Consider the following 21891-nt stretch of genomic DNA (forward strand, 5'->3'; position numbering starts at 1 on the left):
TCCAATTAAAAACTTATGTAAGTGTCGATTAAAACACCAAAAACAATCAAATTTAAATGAATTGTGGTTATTAATGGAAGAGTCGTGGAATTTAATTTCAAATGACCTTTGCCAATATCTCGTTGAATTTATGTGTTTAGAGGTGGTACCCAACAAAATATTAAAATTTTGATACTCTTGAAAAGGGCTTAAAAAGAAACAATATACAAATCTAGGAATATATATTTATATAAAACAATATATTAATTTGTTAATAACAGTGTCAACCATAAACGTCACTTAAAATAAAAAAAAATAATAACAAATTTAGTTTCTAGAACTGGCCAGCACAATCTCGAAATGGGCTTGTCCAGTTTTAGCAGCTTCCATGGAATAATAGAAACAACACAGCCTTGAATAAGAGTACATTCAGTGCTAATTAATATATAATACAATACAACAAATATTTAATGCAGAAGGAATTTAATAATAAAATAATACAAATTTAGGACTTTAATTCAGCTTTGTACTCCGAAAGAGCGGTGTGTATTCTGAAATGTAGTCGGGATTCCAACGAGTATCCTGTGTAGTTTTTCCTAAAAACAAACAACGAATTAAATAAACATTTGTAAAAATTTCTCAACAATTTTACTAACTTGGCATCCTCCAGAGCCAATATAGCCTTCTCCCTTTTGCCGTTCTGCCATTCGATCAAAGCCAACTCGACAATAGCATAAGGAACGACGTACGTATCCTCAACAATCTCTTTCTGTAACTGAATGACCGTTTCGAAGCATTCTAAGGCTTGCAATGGACTTCCCATGTGTCTCAAACAGGCTCCCTTCAGCAATAAAATTAAAGCTCTATTATCAGTGTCGTATTTGGAAGGCGTCAAACTGGAGTTGAGATTGATCTGTTCCTTCTCTATCAACTTGAATATGTTGTTAGCCACTTTAAAATTCTTGAGGATTTTGAAGAGATTCCACAGGAACATCAGCTCTAACACTGGCAAGATTAAAGTTTTGTTTTGTGCGAAGTACCGTTCGGATTTCTTCACTGCGAACTTCTCCATTGGCAACGACTTGCCGGCTATTCTCTGCTTGTATTTAGGAACGTCTCTGCAAAAGTACTGCCTTAGTAACAGTTATAGGTGTAATACTAATGACTTACTTCATGAGCTTGTCGACTTCTTCAAGTTCTGCAGGTGTCAACTGATCTTTGATCATGATCATAATGCAAGCCTTTTGGTAACTGTACAGACTCTTGGACCACCTGCTGTCCTCAATCAAATGCGTGCTGAACGCCAATGCTTGACGCCACTCAGTTTTCAAGCTACAAATTGGTTTTCAGGTCTGGTAGGCGTTAGTTAGTTAAAACTTACCAGTGCACCCACAGCAACTCCCAGAAGCAAATGTGATGGAACTGCGGCCAAACGTTCTGAGATTTCCATGATTTGGTGTACCATTCAAGACTAGCATCTAAATCACCCTTCATAAACTCCAACCGTCCTTTGAAAAACAGGAACCAAACACCCTCCGGGTGTTTCTTGAGTTGTTTCTCTAGGATTTCCTCGCAAATTTTTACGTCACCCTCGCGGTGGCTCAGTACGTGCATCACAATGAGATTGTAGCCGAGGAGGGTCATTATGCACAGTATTTGGCGGATGCCATCCATGCGGTAGCCTTTGTGCAGGTCATCTAGCCCTAGTTGCTGAAAGTGGAAGCGGTTAATTAATATAACTACGTGGTTTAAAGGATTTGGAAAGTACTTTATTGCCGGAAAATCCGATGAACTCCAACAATTTTATAACCCTGGAGGGAAGCATTGAAATCATCAAATTGAAGGTGCCAATACCCATCTTGACGCCGCTTTCGAAATGCACTTTGGTTGAGTCTTTGTTCCAAGTCTTCTTCATCAATATTTGCTGACAGTCCCTGAAAGGAAAACGCTTAACCCTCGTCTAGGCCCTAATTAAATAGTTACTTGTAGGAATTGTAGCAGGATCTGATCTTGATGCCAGCTTTGATGAAGCTGCTCAAAGTCTCGTCCTCCATGAAAGTCAGCATGGACTTGAGCAGTAGACATTCGGCGTGACAAAGTTCGGCGTGCGCTTCCAGCTCCGTGAACTGGTCGAAGTTGTTTTTCTTCACCATTTTACCCAGGGACTCGCCTATGGTGTTTTTCTTCCGGAATCGGTTGCACACTATCAGCGACTGTTTCAAGGCCTTGGAAGCTTCGATTATGGAGTTTTGCTCGAAGGTTAGGATAGCCTCCAAGAAGAGGAAGACGGACGATCCCAATGAATGGTAAATGCTTACGCTGGAACTACAAAACGATGATTATTGAGGTGTTACACAATTTTTTTGGGCACTTACTAGGGGCTTAGCAAGTTTTTAGCTTTGTCGAAGTCATTGTTGAAGAAATAGTTAACGGCCAGCTGTGCTTCTTCGACCGCACGCTCTAAGGTCATGTCCTGAGGCCTGCAAATGGTTTGTTATTATTGACTCCATTAAATGGGGTGGGCAATTACTTACAGTGTTATGTCATTAGCATCCTCGAACTGGAACAAACATAATTTGTAAGTAGTAATTGTGCGGTTGTTTTAATCATAAGTAATTGAAAGTTATACAAAAATAATTAATAACGAACGATTCTACAATTATAATTGCATTCTTTAATAACCTAAGTAAATTCGTTTCGTTTTCTTTGCGGAGTAAAAGCTAAATCACTGTATTTTAATAAACTTTCACATTGTTTATTAATTTGCACAGGCCAGACTATGAATTATGGAAATACTTTTGTTTGAGAAATCGTTTATGTTGTCTGTTTATAAAAAATACATTTTATCAAAGAATTTGACTTTTAATTTGATTTGACATTGACATTTTGACAGTTTTTGAGACATATGTCACTTAATATTTATATTTTACATCATAGAAACAGATTTAGGAAACACAACAATTTTATTTTAATTACTGAGACATAATTTAAATTTTCGTTTAAATCTGGAATTTGATTCTTCGTTATTAAAAATCACGGTTTTGTATATTTATTATTTAATTGTACTTTGGAAGAACATTTTAACTAAACATTTATTAACATTTGAAATTTTCTTCAGTAATATTAAAAACATCTTTAGAAAATTGATTAATTGTTATTTTCTCTAAATATCTTAATTAATTTTTGAGAAATTTGTGATACTTATTAAACCAAAACTTATGCATTAATCATAAAACATCTGGTTAATTTGCCTTGTAGAAAATAATATCAATTTCATTTTGTTTACTGTTAAATATATTTTTTCATTTTTAAAATAAATCAAATTATAGTACAAATATGGGATTTAATACTGTATTTAGAAAATTTGATGCTTTTGAACATTTTACAGCTTAAATATAAAATTTTAATTAAAAATTTCATCATTAAGTTTCGACTAAAAATCTGTATATATTGTACACAGAATTGTCACTATACAATAATTCATTCTCTAGACATATTTTATTTTTAAGAAATTTGTGGAAAATTGACATGTCAATATCAATAATTAAACATATAAATAATTAATTTACTTTGTAGAAAATTAATTTCATTGTTTTACTGTTAAGTACATTTTATGTCACTCATTCTTGTCGAAATAATTTAAATTTTAAATGTGATGCTTTTGAACATTTTAAAGCTTAATTGTAATTTGGAATCTTATTTTAATTAAATATTTATCAACATTTGACTAAAAAATGGTATATAATTGTACCTTTAATACAAAAAAAATGTAATTAAAAAATTGATTAATTGTTAATGTTTTTTAGACATCCTTAGTTATCATTTTTAAGAAATTTATGAAAATTTGACATATTTATTAACCAAAAAATTACCAATATTATCAGCATGAATCAATAAATGTATAAGAAATTAATTTTTCCTGCATAAAATAACATTAATTTTATTTCATTCACAGTTAAATATATTTTGTTAGTGTTTGTTAAAATAATTTAATAGTAAAGTCGTTAAAAATTTATTAATTAATCTTTAAGTTTCATTTAATTAATTTTTAAGAAATTTTTGAATTTTTATGAAAATTGGACATATTTATTAAACAAAAACTTACCAATGTTGTCTATATGATTCATTAAATATATAAAAAACTAATTTATTATTATAAAATAATATTAATTTCATTTTATTTACTGTTAATATATTTTATGTCAATGTTTCTTTGTTAAAATAATTTAAATTTCAGTACAAATCTTAAATTTGATACTACACTTAATAAATCTTATGATTTTGGACATTTTACAGCTTAGTTAATTGTAATTTAGAATATTTTAAATAAATATTTATTAACATTTAACTAAAAAAATGTATGAAAAATTGGTTGAATGTGTTTGTTTTCTTTAGACATCCTTTAATTAATTTTTAAGGAATTTGCAAAAATTTGACATATTTATTAATCAAACAAATACCAATATTGTCAATATGAATCATTAAATTTACAAAAAAATAATTCATCCTGTAAAAAATAACATTAATTTAATTTTATATACTGTTAAATATATTTTATATCACTCATTGTTGTTGAAATAATTTTAATTTTCGTTCAAATAAGGAATTTGATACTGCATTTAATAAATCTGATGCTTTTGAATATTTTGCAGCTAAATTATAATTTAGGATATTTTAATTAAATATTTATTAACAAATGACTAAAAAATGTATATAATGGTATCTGGTTTTACCTTTAATATTAAAAAAATGTTATTAAAAATTGATTAATGAATATTGTTTACTTTGGACACCCCTTAATTAATTTTTAGAAAATTGAAAATTTGACATTTTTATTATACAAAGAATTACAAATGTTGTCAAATTTATTCTGTATAAAATAACATTAATTTCATTTTCTTTATTGTTATTTATATTTCTTTGTTAAAATAATTTAAATTTTCGTATAAATCTGAAATTTGATACTGCATTTAAAAAATGTGAAGCTTTTGGTCATTTTACGGCTTAATTGTAATTTAAAAGGATATTTTTGTTAATATTCATTAACATTTTACTAAAAAATGTATATAATGGTATTTGGTATTCTCCTTTAATAATAAAAAATATTAAAAAATCAAATAATTGTAATTGTTTTCTTTAACAGAATTACAAATATTATCAATATGAACCATTAAATTCATAGAAAATTAATTTATCCTGCACAAAATAACATTAATTTCATTTTAGTTACTGTTAAATAATTTTATTTCAGTGTTTCTTTGTTGAAATAAAATCATTTTTTTGTGCAAATCTGGAATTTAATACTACATTTAATAAATGTGCTGCTTTTGGACATTTTACAGCTTAATTATAGTTTACATTTAACATTTAACTAAAAAATGTATATAATGATACGTGGGTACCATCTCCTTTAAAATAATATCATTAAACATTTATTAATTTTAATTATTTTCTTTAGATATTTATTAATTATTAAGAAATTTATGAAAATTTGACATAAAAATAATTAATTTGATTTAATTTATTGTTTCGTACAAGTGACGTAATTAATTACATATATCATGGTAACAGAAATATAAACAATAGTATTGGTTTGTTTGATGCAAGTAATTTAATCTCTTGATAATTGTATCGATAAACTTGATAAAAAAAATCAATTACAATCAGCGATAAACATCCACATATGTGAAGTATTTATCAATTATAAAACTGACAGTTGATAAGAGAGTGCACTTAAGTCGTACCGTACCGATTTGTTGCCAAGATGCAAATTGCATAACTCGTCAATTTCCTGCTTTGAAAGCATTTCAAATTAAATTATCGACTCGTATTTTGTTTTTTTACAATCGTTTTGTGTGCCCCTCTCCGTCTCCAGACAAGTGAGAATGGTACATGCTTCAAATATGACTTTCTCTAAAGGTTGTTGGTCTTTCTCGAGAGCCCACAGTTAGAATATTTCGATATTCTTCGATTTGTTGCACAGAAACAGAAAGTTTTTATTATTTTACGATCCAGTAAATATCGCGGATTTAGTTTTCCAACTTATTAAATGGTAATTCCGTTGAAGAAATTCTATAAATAATACATGGTATTGTTGTTTGCTAATATTGTTTCGCAAAGCAATAATTTGCACATATTTATTATATACTGCAGGACCACAAAACAATATCCAGCAATATACGTATAATTATTACTGTAAAATAATTCATTTTATTCGGAGAAAGTCCGACGATGTACTAAAAAATAATGGGTTTCATATCTTATCTTTGCACCTTGTTTGATTAGAAGTCCTAAAATTAAACCACACTAACACATGTTGTTACAGGACCATAAAATGAATGTATTTATAATGCAATAAAATTTATTTATCTTCTACATTTTAATTACAGAATTAAATAAACAAATTAGATCAATTAAATTTATAAATGTTTGTGTTTTTTTTCCGTAAATGACGTGCATGAATCCGCACAATCTAATTACAACATGAGTAAAGAAAGTGGACTATAATAAATATATTTATAATTGGGTAAAAATAAAATTCGATGTACTTAAACATTATATAATAAATTAATGTGTACAAATTCATAAATATTGTATTTGTGGCTAAAATTGTGGTAAAAATATCTCAACCAAATTTGCATAAAATTCGTCACTTTCCCAAAATTCCTCAAATTTACACGACATGCAACCTTTAATGTCGGTGTTCCTACAGTACAAGTTAACCTTTAAAACGTTTTTGGTTGGCAACCTTCCCAATTACTTTAACATTTTTAATTAATTTGAAAAATACATACTGTGAAACAAACAATTAAGCGAACTTAAGGTAAAAATAAAACGATGTACTCGATGGATTATTAAAAGAACTAGTTAGGAAATTTTGTTGATAGCCTTGCTATGTTTTGTTTGATTTTACAAAATGTTATCCCGGATGTTATAACTCATAATTTACTAACTTTAAGTATAGTATTTTAGACTTTTATGAAGATACTGTAATAATGGAAAAGTGTTGTTTGTAAAAAATTGCTAATAATTATTTTTAAAGAAATAATAGAGGATGTATGACGTCTTTATTAAACAAGAACTAATTTTGTCCACATGTACAACTAAAAATTTAATTAATCATTTTATCCTGAGGAAATTGACATTAATTTTATTTCATTTGCTGTTAAATTAACCTTTCTTTGTTAAAATACCATAATTTTATGCGTCGTACAAATCTGAAACTTGATACTGCATTCGAAAATGTCACGCTTTTGGGTATTATGCAGCATAATTGTAATTTAGAAGGACACTTTAATTAAATATTTATTAACATTTGACTAAAAAAACTGTGTAAAATAAATAGTAACTGGTTTTCTACTGTAATAGTAAAAAATGCCATTGAAATTGATTAATTGTTATTGTTTCCTTTAATTAATTTTTAAGACATAAGTGTTTTTTATTAATAATTTAAATTTTCGTAGAAACCTGGAATTTGATAATGCATTTAATAAATGTGATGCTTTTGGACATTTTACAGCTTAATTGTAATTTACTTTAATTAAATATTTATCAACATTTGACTAAAAAAATGGTATATAATTGTACCTTTAATACTACAAAATGTAATTAAAAAATTGATTAATTGTTATTGTTTTGTTTAGAACTCCTTTAGTTATAATTTTTAATAAATTTATGAAAATTTGACATATTTATTAACCAAAAAATTACCAATATTATCAATATGAATCATTAAATGTATAAAAAAAGTATTTTTTCCTGTATAAGATAACATTAACCTTATTTTATTTACTGTTAAATATATTTTACCCCAGTGTTTCTTTGTTAAAATAATATAAATTTTTATACAAATCTGGAATTTGACATTGCATTTAAAAAATGTGATGCGTTTGAATATTTTGCTGTTTATTTGTAATTTATAAGGTTATTTTAATTAAATATTAAATTAATATTTAATATTAAAATATCAATATGAATCATTAAATATACAAAATATTCAATTATCCTGCACATAATAACATTAAAATCAATATGATTAAATATTAATTTAATATTAAATATTCTCTGTCAGTGTTTCTTTGTCAAAATAATTCAAATTTTCGTACAAATTTAATACTGCATTTAATAAAGGTCATGCTTTTTGACATTTTTTAGCTTTATTGCAATTTACAAGGTCATTTTAATTAAATGTTTATTAATATTTGTCTAAAAATCTGTGCATAATAAATAGTATCCGGTTTTCTTCTTTAATATTAAAAAATATCATTAAAGAAATTGATTAATTATTATTGTTTCCTTCTTCTTTAGTTAATTTTTAAGAAATTTATGAAAGTTTGATATATTTATTAAACAAATATGACAATATAAATCATTAAATACACAGATAAATAATTTCTTGTAGAAAACACCATTAAATTCATTTTATATACCATTATCTAAATCTCCAATTTGATTGTTGATTAAGACATTTTAATTACATATTTTATGTGAAAACGTGTGTGAAAATTTCATCTTTAGATTTCCCATTTTTTTCATTAAAATTTTATGTACAGCAACAAATTAAGATAAAAATTTACGTGTTGTAATAAAAAATTGTCCAATTTAGAGTATTTTATTGAATTTTATTTCTGTGAAAATCTAATTAAAAAATATCTTGATATGCATAATCTCAACAGCAAATTTACAAACCTATAATAAAAAATACTGTGTTTGAATTTTAAACCATAAAACAATGATAAATTAAATCGATAATTTAAAAATCTAAACTCCCATAAATTCACAATTAGAAATTTATAAAATTATTTGGGAAATATTGGTGACTCAAAAAGTAGATATTGTTATAAAAAGTAGTACTTAAACTACTGTTGGTGCTGTGTTAAAAAACCTCTGAATATTAGTTTTGAGGAAAACTGTTTAATTTTTTGGGGGAATACAAAAAAACTTAAAATTAAATAAATTTTTGACACATACAATATTTTCTATAAAATTTTGGTTTACAACTGTTTTGGATAACATTAAAATCAATAGAAAAATTCTTTTTTATAAAAAACTGCCTTAAACTTTTTAATAGTTTATCCAAAGAAATTTTATGTACAACAAATTAAGATAATGTAATAAAAAATTGTCTAATTTAGAGTATTTTATTGAATTTTATTTTTGTAAAAATCTTATTAAATAAAAAAATATTCTTCAACAAATTTACAAACCTATAATAAAAAATACTGTATTTGAATTTTAAACCATAAAAGAATGATAAATTAAATCTATAATTTAAAAATCTAAACTTCCATAAATTCACGATTAGAAATTTATAGTTATTTAGTGCTGTGTTAAAAAACCTCTGAATATTAGTTTTGAGGAAAACTGTCTAATTTTGTGGGGAATACAAAAACAAATTAAATAAATTTTTGACACATACAGTATTTTCTATAAAATTTTGGTTTACAGCTGTTTTGGATAACATTAAAATCAATAGAAAATTTATTTTTTATAAAAAACTGCCTTAAACTTTTTAATAGTTTATCCAAAGAAATTTTATGTACAACAAATTAAGATATAAATTTGTGTTGTAATAAAAAATTGTCCAATTTGGAGTATTTTATTGAATTTGAATTGAAATGATCAATAATAATCTAAACAACAAATTCACAAACCTATAATAAAAAATACTGAATTTGAATTTTAAACCATAAAAGAAATCGATAATTTAAAAATCTAAACTCCCATAAATTTACGATTAGATAAAATATCAAAATTTAGGAACGAAATACACAAATTTTAATACATATATCTTCATCATTCATTGATGTGACAATTCTCAGGTAACACAACAATGTGATTTTTGTTAAACCAGCTTAGCCAGCACATTTCAACAATGACGAAAATCCAGTTCATACGTCGACGACGTCAGTGTGTAAAACACTTGGAAAACAATTTTCAAATTAAATCCAAAAGACCTACCTCGTCAAGTTCGTTATCGTCGAAATCCTCCGGATCGGAATAGTTTTCCATGATTCTGGTCACAGTTAGCGTCACTGAAACAACAACACAATTTTATTTTGGTATTTGTTCCGCGTTCGCCTGGACGTACTGGTCGTTGCCATGTTTTTAATGCGATTATCGCACGAAATGTAATGATAATCTCGTTAGCAGTCAAAGGCTTCAGCGTACGCACTGTGCATTTAATGTCGGTATGGATTTGTGTTTGGTCGCGGTAAAAGTTATCGCGAAAGTAGGGGCGCAGCGCTAACCTTCTTCCTCAGCACTCTCACTGCCGAACCGAATGATAATGTTGCACTCGTTATTGTAAATTGCTCTTTTATGTATGTCTGTGTTAATATTAATCATTGTTCGACAATTAATATGTAATATGTTAATTAAACGTGTGCATGTGGGATGGAATTTGATGAAGATTTAATCTTTTCATATTAGATTAACCCTAATAATGGCGAATAGGTGGACTAATCGTTGGACTGATCAAATTATTAATGATCATTTGTTAATTAATTCAGAGCAATTATAAAAAAATGTATGGTAAATGTAACAAACAGCTTTTATATCAAAGAAGCACTATATACTTCTTTGATATAAAAAAACACAGAATATAATGTTTTATGAAAATTGAGTATAATTAAGAATACAAAAAATAATGATTTTTTGACATATACAATATTTTTTACAAAATTAAAATAAATTGAAAATTCATTTTCTTATAGAAATGCCTTAATCTATTTAATAATTAATCCAGAGAAATTTATAAAATTACTTGGGAAATATTGATATTGATTGAAGTAGATAATATTGACATACAATTTATATTAATGCTTTGTTAAAAAAACTCTAAATATTATTTTTTGTCTAATTTTGGTGGAGGATAATATGAAAAAACTTAAAACTAAAATAAATGTTTGACAACAGTTTTGAATAACATAAAAATCAATAAAAAAATATCTTTTTTATAAAAAAACTGCCTTAAACTTTTTAATAGTTAATCAAAAGAAATTTATAAAATTATTTTGGAAATATTGGTGAATGAAAAATATTGTTATAAAAAGTAGTACTACGTCAGTGCTGTGTTACAAAATCTCTGAATATTAATTTTTATGAAAACTGTCTAATTTAAAAATTAAAAATAAATTAAAGTTTTACACTTATACAATATTTTTTATTATTTTTTGGTTTACAACTGTACAAAGACGTTAAGATCAATAGAATATTTATTTTTTTCATAAAAACCTGCCTTAATTTTTTTAATAGTTCATCGAGAGAAATTTATACAATTGTTTGGGAAATATTGATAACTTACAAAGTAGATAGATATTGCTATAAAAAGTAGTACTATGGTAGTACGTGTTGAAAAACTTCTGAATATTAGTTTTCATAAAATTTCTCTAATTGGAGAATAATAAAATAAAAATAAATGTAAATTTGATACATACAATATTTTATTAACTATTTTGAAGGAGGTTAAATCAATATAAAATTTATTTTTTTCATAAAAACCTGCCTTAATCTTTTTAACAGTTAATGGAGAGAAATTTATTAAACTGTTTGGAAAATATTGGTAACTGACAAAGTAGATAGATATTGTTTTAAAAAGTAGTACTATGTTAGAGCTGTGTTAAAAAAATCTCTGAATATTAGTTTTCATGAAAATTGTCTAATTTTTGTAGAGAATAATACAAAAAAAAATTAAAATTTAATGAAATTTTGACACTTGTACAATATTTTTTATGAAATTTTGATTTACAACTGTTTTGAAGGACGTTAAAATCGACATAAAATTTATTTTTTCATAAAAACCTGCCTTAATCTTTTTAATAGTTAATCGAGAAAAATTTATAAAATTGTTTGGGAAATATTGGTAACTGACAAAGTAGATAGATATTGTTTTAAAAAGTACTACCATGTTAGTGCCGTGTTGAAAAACCTCTGAATATTAGTTTTCATGAAAATTGTCAAATTTTTGTGGAGAATAACACAAAAAACAAAAAAATTAAAAATAAATGAAATTTTGACACTTGTACAATATTTTTTATGAAATTTTGATTTACAACTGTTGTGAAGGACGTTAAAATCAGTATAAAATTTATTTTTTCATAAAAACATGTCTTAATCTTTTTAATAGTTAATCGAGAAAAATTTTCAAAATTGGGAAATATTGGTAACTGTCAAAGTAGATAGATATTGTTTTAAAGAGTAGTACTATGATAGTGCTGTGTTGAAAAAGCTCTGAATATTAGTTTTCATGAAAATTGCCTAATTTTTGTGGAGAATAATACAAAAAAATAAAAATAAATGAAATTTTGACACATACAATACGTTAAGATCAATAGAAAATTTATTTTTTCATAAAAAACTGACTTAATCTTTTCAATAGATAATCCAGAGAAATTTATAAAAATATTTGGAAAATATTGGTGACTGAAAAAGTAGACAGATTTTGAATAAAAAGTAAAAATTGTCTATGTTTTGTGGAGAAAAAATGCCTTTATACATTTAATAAAAGTGCAATTTATAAAAATATTGGAGAAATATTGTCAATACTAAACAAATAGATATTGGTATAAAAAAGCAGCTTTAAATTTTAATTTGTATAGAAAATGTGTAATTTTTCTTAAGAATATAAATAATTTTTTGACTATTCACAGTAAATTATAGCTTAAGATTTAATAATATCCAATATTTTTTAATGAAATGTTTATTTATATTCATTTTCAATAAAACTAAATCCAATCATTTTTTTACCATAACATAAATAGTTTTGCCTGTCAAATGAGCTATTATTTATCAAAAACAAGTTGTAAAAACAAATGTTAGAGTATGTTTCTTTGTATGTAACAATAAAAAAGTTGTTCCTGAATAATTAAAACAGAACAATAAGAAAAAATTAAGTAAAACTTACCATTAGACAAATTTTCCTCTGAAAGAAAGTGAAGTAATAATATATTTTCAACAAACGTGTGAAATATGTAAATAATATATTAAACAGTAGTTCGGTTAAACAAACAAACCTGACAAACTGAAGTATATACATTTATTTTAATTGTATTTGTGTCATAATTGTAGGTAATGAATAACCATTGAATTTTTTACCAATTAAACTTGTGTATTTAAATTAGAATCAATTAATTTTGTTTTGCATAAAACAAACAAGTAATAATATGTCAAAATACATCTTTTAGCTTAAATATTGAATTTACTGAGTGTCATTTAGATTATAATTGTGAGACTAAAACAACATAAACAGTCATACAATATTAATAAGAATTTATTATTATAATTATAATATAATTAATTGAATGAAAAACAAGTAGAAAAGCAGTTGAACTATAAATAGTCCCAAGAGAACATATAAACATTGTGTTATAATTAAATAAAGCAAAAAATATTATAATTAATTTTAAAATTATTATAATGTTATAATGTGCAAATATTTGTACATGTTACATACATAGTGTAGCCCATTTAAGATGGAAACACTCCTGTAACTCTTTTATTTATATCTCGACTTTAATGATTAATAATAGCTCAAAAAATAGACAATAAAAAACTATTAATAGCATAAAAATTGTTTGCTCGACCATTTGATCAAGGTCTACCATAATTTTTTTTAGTCAAATTAAAATGATAATTAGTAAAAAATAAATTAATCATTGAACATTCATATTTTGGCAGAATAAAGTGATCAACCAAAATATTATAACAAAATGTTGAAAATATCTGAGAATATCAAACAGAGGCCACTCTCAGTAACAAGTTAATTGTTAAACAACAAGACCACAAGTTAAATTTTGCCTAATGACACCACTCCACAACACACTTTTAAAGGTAGTTTAATAATGACTATATTAATTGTGAAAACAAATTTGTTGATTGCTATTTTCGACATCTAATTCCATCGTTTAGTTGATTATAATTTATTTTTTCTAATTAATATTATGTAAATATAGTTAATATAATGTAAAATATGTGTTACAATTTATCGTTTTTTGATAATTTCGAAGAATCCTCAAAATGAAATAACCAATTAATCACCACCACGTCCGAACCACGAATCAGCAAAACTTCACAACCACTACAAACGTAAAACCAGGAACATCAAACAAGTTGTCAGTCGGAGCGAAACTCAGAAAATTATAAATCTAGAAATAAGCATCTATTTTTAAAACTGTACCAAGAAATTAATCAAATTTCCCCAACGTCAGACTAAAATGCAATAATTATGTATATATTGGACTTTTCACCCATTATGAAAATACAAACAAAAAAGGAACTATCAATAGACAATTTCAAATAACACTTCAATTATGCGTTTTATTATAGATTATTGACGTGACATAATTTATTGTAATGTCCATGTCAATATATAGACGAAAGCGTTTTGTATTCTTACGTCAAATAATTTATTTGATTAATGGACATTGATATAAAACAAAATCAAGAAGATAATCGAAAATGGCCAAGGTATTTCATAATTGGATTTCACCACAGTAGTTCATCTATTAATTAACAAAGTTAATATGTTGGTAAACGATTTTAAGTTAATTAACGATTACATCTATGTGACGAGTTTTTTTGTGCTCTTTGATAAATGGATCAACTGAAGATAACAAAATTATGCTTGTCAAATGTCTAACGCCATTTCTGTCCTTGCACGCAATACAAATTGGAACAAGAGAGGTCAAAACTGATTGAACTTTTTTCTTCAACTGATGAACTGCGGCATGAATTTACTTGTAGAAATTTGGATAAATTGTTGATAATAATACTGATTATTTTGTTGAATAAGAGGTCAAAACTGACTAAAATCTTTTCTTCAATTGATGAACTGAGTCATAAATTTACCAGTAGAACCTTAGTAATACATTGTTGAATACAATGCCAATTATTTTATTGAAGAAGAGGTCAAAGTTGACTGAACTCATTTCTTCAATTGATGAACTGTGACATGATTTTACTGGTAGAACCTTATCAATAAATTATTGATTATAATGCTGATTATTTTGTTGAATAAGATATCAAAACTTACTGAACTTTTTTCTTCAATTACTGAACTGTGTCATGAATTTACTGCTGGTAATAAATTGTTGATAATAGTGCTGATTACTTTATTGAATAAGAGGTCAAAACTGACTGCACTCTTCTTTTCAGTTAGTGAACTGTGGCACGAATTTACTGGTAGAACCTTGGCAATAAATAACTTATTATAAAATCGTTTCTTCAATTGATGAACTAAATCATAAATTTACCGGTAGAACCTTAACAATAAATTCTTGATTATAAAGCCAATTAATTTATTGAAGAAGAGATCAAAAGTGACTAAACTCTTCTTTTCAGTTGGTGAACTGTGACATGAATTTACTGGTAAAACCTTGGCAATAAATTATTGGTTATAATGCTGATTATTTTGTTGAATAGGAGGTCAAAACTGACTGAACTCGTTTGTTCAATTAGTGAACTATGGCCTGAATTTACTGCTGGTAATAAATTGTTGATTATAATGCTTATAAATTTATTGAATAAGAGATCAAAACTGGCTGAAATCTTTTCTTTAATTGGTAAACTGAGTAATAAATTTACCAGTAGAACCTTAGCAATAAATTGTTGATTATAATGACAATTATTTTATTGAAGAAGAGGTCAAAACTGACTGAACTCTTCTTTTCAATTGGTGAACTGTGACTTTAATTTACTGGTAGAACCTTGGCAATAAATAATTGATTATAATACTGATTATTTTGTTGAATAAGAGATCAAAACTGACTGAAATATTTTCTTCAGTTGGTGAACTGTGGCATGACTTTATTTGAAAAAACCTTGGCAATAAATTGTTGAATATAATACTGATTATTTCGTTGAATAAGATGTCTGAACTGACTGAACTCTTCTTTTCAATTGGTGAACTGTGCCATTTATTTATTTGTAAAACCTTGCCATTAAATTATTGATTATAATGCTGATTATTTCTTTGAATAAGAGGTCAAAACTAACTGAACTCTTTTCTTCAACTGATAAACTGCGGCATGAATTTACTTATAGCACCTTGACAAATTGAAAACGTGTCTCCGGTTCCAAATATTTAACGTTAATATTGACATGTGATCGTTGTTTTCCAACGGATTAACAATTAACAAAGGTTTGTTACCGGACATTAACAGTTAACGCAGTTAACTTTTTTATTTACTTTGTCTGGCTCTATATTATATGCCACATAAAATTAAAAAAATACGTGAGCCACAACAGTAACTAATTAATACAATATAATTTTTACAATTAAAATGTGCGTAGTACGATAAACTAAAATCCAAGTGTCACTTATATATAATTTAACGTTAGGGCCTTGAATAAACGTGTAGTTAATTCGATTTAATGCGTATACAAAAGCAAATAAATTGGCAAATTGCTTTTATTCAAACATAATTGTCAACGTGTGTTTGAAATAATTGTTACAGAAATTACGATTTTTTGATAACCTTTCGTAGAAGCAGTGATATAATAATAATAATAATAATAATTAAATAATTGATTTTTTAGCCTTCCATTGTTATCAATAGGTATGTAGGTGATGTGTACTAAAATCATTTCGCAATTACCGCCGAAACAATAATACTTTCCGGACAATTACAGGGATACAAATCATCAGGAATTTAAGTGGTGTACACACGCAATCGTATTGAATTTTTACGTAGATAAATAAAACTTGATGAAAGAACGAAAACTTGCACAAACATGTGAAACAATGGTAGTTACCCGCAATTTTCCGTTCACTGGCTGAATAACATAATTTCCATTATGTTACAATTTCAAACTGTGGGACACTGAATTAATTATGGTGATGCGATGATGTCTTGCCTTACTGGCACGTTGATTGAAGGAAGGAAACAGATTTACAAGGTTTATTCATGTTATTACGAAACGCACCCACTCAATCTTCGACTAGTTCACCGACTGAAGTTACGTTGACTTTAATGTTTCCTGTTTTGTCTTTAAGCTGTTCAATACGATTATTGTAAATATTTATGTGACTAATTGAAGTATTGTCCGATAAGGAATGACATTTAAATAAAATGTATTGTAACTTACATAGAAATGGTTGGATAATCATTGTTTGAGCAAATTAATATTTAACCAAATATTTTATACGTGTTTCATGCGGAATAATAAAGCAGTTTGGACAGTCCATGAATGATAATTTAGAAAAATTAAACATTAAACAATTTAAATCCCGTTATACGTGTAAATATTATAAATTTGACTATTCCATGTGGCACAACAAGGTTAAATCGATTTTTTCGATTTATGCTGGTAAATATTTTACTTTCAAAGTAATATAAACTTTACCAAAATGACCTAGTTAGAATAATCTAATTATTTACCTACTATAAAGTAAAATTAGTCCATATTAAAATAAATAAAACTATTTAACATTCTTTTTATTATATTTTAAAAATAATTCAAATTGTTTTTAGTTAAAAATTAAGGTAGACAAAGAACAAATTTTTATTAACGTCTATTAAAGGTGGTACTTAAATCATTGCCTGTGAAGTGACGAATTTATTTCAATTTATTATTTTTTTTCTATAGATTGTTAATCTTTAAATTAAAATAAGCTTTCTATTTTTTTATACAAGAAAATTTTATCAATCAATCAATTTTAGACTGTTAAGTTTATAAAATTATAATCAACAAACCTTAATTTATTTAAAATGAGTTTAAAGTAAATATTTATCATTTAGTAAGATATAACTCATTTGGGAATTTTCTAGCAGAAAAATACTTCATTATGAAAATAAAATCTTGAAGTTATTTTTTAAAATTCTCGTTTAAATGTTTCGATATTTTTATTAATAAATATTTCATCTATTGTAGAAAATAAAATTATTAACATAATTTTTGCAGATGCTTTGGCAATAAAAAAACAAAACTGGAAACAAATTTCCAAACTATTTAAAGAAAAAGATACGTATTAAACAAAACAAGACAAATTTTAATAATAAAGTAATACTACATTAAATAATATTACATTTTAAACGTAATCACAAAAGTGATCAGTCTACTAAAACTTATTTTTTCTATAAATTATTAATTAAAATAAGTTTTTTTTTATTTTTATCTTCAAGAAAATTTATCAAACTCTATGATATAGTAAATACCACATTGTATTTAAAGATAATTATGCCTCTAAATTTAATATTTTGAAGATTAAATTATTAAGTTACAACTCATGGTGGTTAATAAGAAATATTAATTAATCTACCAATAAACTTAGTTAATAAAAATGAGTTTTATAGCAGATATTCACTGTACCAAAGTAAGTTTTTTTTAGTTAGTAAATTTTGCAGTTAATGCACGTCTATTAAGGGTAAATGAATGTGAGTCTCAATTTATTACTTAAATTTATTTAAGAATTATACGAAAAACTACAAGTTATACATTTTATAGCATAATTATAATTAATAAACTTTAACTTTAAGTTATTGTTGTCCTATTATAATTGTTTTGTCCTGTTTGAAACGATTTTGAATAAAAATATATTTTTTAAATTGATATTTTTGAATTGAACTTTTACCATTACTGAATATTTTAAATTACCTTTTAAGATCTTTCTTTTTTATGTATTTATTTTGTTATATTTATGCTATTTTTAAATAAACAGATTAAATATTAATTTATATATTAACAAAATGAATATGGTACCATTAAAAAAATTAAAAAGTAAAAAATTTGTGATTCTGTTTAAAAAATAAGTTAAAATGTAAAAAGCTACAAAACCAAGGAAAAATAGTCAAATTTTGATAAAAATTATATTCTTAATAAACTTAGTTAATAAAAATGATTTTAATATCAAATATTCAGTGTACCAACTTAATATTTTTTTTAGTTAGTAAATTTTGCTGTTAATGCACTATTAAGGGTAAATTAAAATAGTTGAATGAGTCTCATTTTATTACTTAAATTTATTTAAGAATTATACGAAAAACTACAAGTTATACATTTTATAGTAAAATTATAATCAACAAACTTTAATTTTCTTAAAATTAGTGTAAAGTCAATACTTATCATTTAGTATGGTATAACATTTTTAGGAATTTTAAATATTTTTATTAATAAATAATATTTTTCCTACAGGTTATTAATCTTTAGTTTAAAATATGCCATTTATTTTCTTTTTCAATAAAATTTATCAAAAAACATAATAAGTAAGAAATTTTATTTAAAGAGAATTATGACTCCAAATTTATGTCTATATTATGGACTATTAAGTCTAAATTATTAAGTCATAACTTACGGTAGCTAATAGAAACCATTACGTAACCTGCCAATAAACTTGGGTTAATAAAGATAAATTTTAGAGCAAATATTCGTGTACGACAATCTTTACTTAGAAGTAAATTATTCCAACACGATAATTAATATACGAAAACACTAAATTATTAACTTAGAAGTATTATTTTCTAGATAGAAACATTTTGAGTTAATATTTAGATAAAAGTTATGGATGTCCCATTATAATAGTTTTGTCCTCTTTAAAACGTTTTTTGTTCAAAATATATTTTAAAATTGATGTTTTTGGATAAAACTTACCATTACTGAATATTTTAAATTGGGTTTTAAGATCTTTCTTTTTTATGTATTTATTTTGTTATATTTATGCTATTTTTATCTCTTATATTTGTGTTATTTTTATCTCAACTGACTAAATATTAATTTTTATATTAATAAAATGAATATGGTACCATAAAAAAAATGAAAAAGTAAAAAATTTCTAATGCTATTTAAAAAATAGGCTAAAGTTGTAAAACCAAGGAAAAATAGTCAAATTTTGATAAAAATTATATTCGTATTAACCAAAATAGAACAAATTCACTTAAACAATAAAATTAATTAATCTATGACGTTTGGAGAGTACGTATGGTAAGACAATTAAATGAATGAATCATTGTGTTATCTTTACTTAAATGTTAAGAATACGCATTTTAATAAAATCAAGACTTAACCAACCATATGTAATGTGCATGTGGGTGGGATTTTAAATGTGGGAATGTGAATGTATGAATAAACCTGCTCTTTATTAACAATAAACCCATGATGAGTGATATTTAATGTGCACAAATGCAAATATTATGGACTGTAAACTTAATAATAAAAAAACTGCATTCTAAGATAATTTATTAAGCTTTTTTTGATACTTGAATAACCAGCATTAAAAATAAGCTTTAAAACACCTTGACATTTAAGATTTTTGAAAAATAAAACGTTTTATGGGCAATTTATGTCAACATTTCCACAGTGAATTGAACGAAAACGTTTCTGTAATTGAATTTTTGCACAAAGCAAATAGAATAAATCACAAACATAATAGGTTTAAATTGGAATACAAAAGTGCAGGAATTACCTGTTCGTTTAAACGCACTTTACCAATAAAATTAATAAGCCGAACGCAAAAGTAAATGGCACTCACCAATTAATTGTCAGGCAAATTATAATTAGTTGTCGGTTTCAGTTGAACGATTTTATTAGAAGAGACATTCGATCTCGAGCATCTCGCTGCGTACTGATAACTAAATTGAAGACGGCAAATTATTCAATGCATATAATATAGAAAGGACAATTGGTTGTGTTCAAACAAAAACAAAAATAAATAAATAAAATGATAATTGCACGTAGACAACTAGACACGGTTTACACTAATAAGCGTAATTGCCACCAATACGCATTATTGATAATCATTTCCCCCGAACGAAATTTTATTTGTATTTATTTTACTTACATTTACGTGGAGGTAATTTTTTCGGCTTGGTCCTATATAAAATGTCAGTCTGATCACAACTATGATATGGATAATACTAAATGAAAACGGGTCCCACTCGAAATTTCAATGTTAATCAAAATTCAAATATAATTATTTTTTAATAACCATTTCATCCTATTTTAATTGTCGGTCATTAAATCGACTGTGTCATTATTCCGGAACAACTGAAATTTATTTAAAAATAATATATTAATAACAGCATAAAGAAAACATTAATCAAGGTCAAGCTCAAATATTATTGTAGAATTATTAATTAACATTGACATTGTTGCTAAATATTAGTTAATACCATCAACGATTTACACTCGTGAATTCCGAGTTGCAGCACTTTATTAGGAAATAAAAATATATTTTACCTGACGGACAGCTAATGTCACTTGCACTGGTGACTGTGGATACGTCGACTGGCTGTTTGATCAAAGACGTGCCTACAGGGGGGATTTGGATTGTTAAATTATCTAATGTAGTTTCCTTTTTACTTATTTGTGAAGTTATTAACGTAACTAATTGAATTTTATTAGTTACGCAAATTTACTTCTTTTTTTAACGTTAAGATTCTTATTTATATATTTTTTTATATATATTCTATTTTTATCTCAACAGACTAAATATTAATTTTTATTTAATAAATTAAAAAAAGGAGTTACACCCGTTAAGAAAAAAGGTTATTATATAAAGGATCTGTAAAATTTATGAATAATAGTCAAATTTAAGTTTTTAATATATGAATAATCGTTTAATTTAATTTTTGACCAGTTTTAGACATTTTTTTCTTAAACCTATAATTTTTAAGTTTATATTTCTATTTAAAATAATTCTTTTTTATGTATTTATTTCTTATATTTACGTTATTTTTATCTCAACAGACTAAATATTAATTTTTATATTAATAAAATAAAAAAAGCATACAAATGTAGGAAAAATAATAAAATTTAAGTTTTTAATAAATGAAAAATCATTCGTTAAAACTATAATTTTTAAATTGATATATTTGGTTAGAACTTTTACGATTAATGAATATTTTAAGTTTTTATGTATATTTTATTTTTTTTTATTTATATGTGAATATTTCTTTTTTTGTATATCTATTGTTTATG

At 25.3% G+C, this 21891-nt stretch overlaps 1 protein-coding gene across 7 annotated transcripts; it reads right to left on the reverse strand.

Moving 5' to 3' along the window:
• Nucleotides 1-204: 204 nt before the first annotated feature.
• On the reverse strand, nt 205-21174 carry LOC109602612 (tetratricopeptide repeat protein 39B). Of its 7 annotated transcripts, none has more exons than XM_020019033.2 (10): nt 21151-21174; nt 9940-10013; nt 2514-2539; nt 2355-2459; nt 1963-2304; nt 1748-1913; nt 1361-1689; nt 1150-1311; nt 636-1097; nt 205-575 (listed from the first exon to the last, which is right to left on the reverse strand). In XM_020019033.2, exons 2-10 carry the CDS (start codon nt 9988-9990, stop codon nt 485-487), a joined length of 1734 nt encoding a protein of 577 aa, XP_019874592.1. In that variant the 5' UTR covers nt 9991-10013; nt 21151-21174; the 3' UTR covers nt 205-484. The 7 variants fall into 7 exon arrangements, with proteins under 7 accessions (XP_019874592.1, XP_019874589.1, XP_019874590.1 ...); XM_020019030.2 differs by lacking the exon at nt 21151-21174 and adding an exon at nt 20753-21000; XM_020019031.2 differs by lacking the exon at nt 21151-21174 and adding an exon at nt 20444-20604.
• Nucleotides 21175-21891: the final 717 nt, after the last annotated feature.

This window comes from Aethina tumida, chromosome 1 (genome assembly GCF_024364675.1).
Source record: "Aethina tumida isolate Nest 87 chromosome 1, icAetTumi1.1, whole genome shotgun sequence".
Taxonomy (NCBI): Eukaryota; Metazoa; Arthropoda; class Insecta; order Coleoptera; family Nitidulidae; genus Aethina; species Aethina tumida.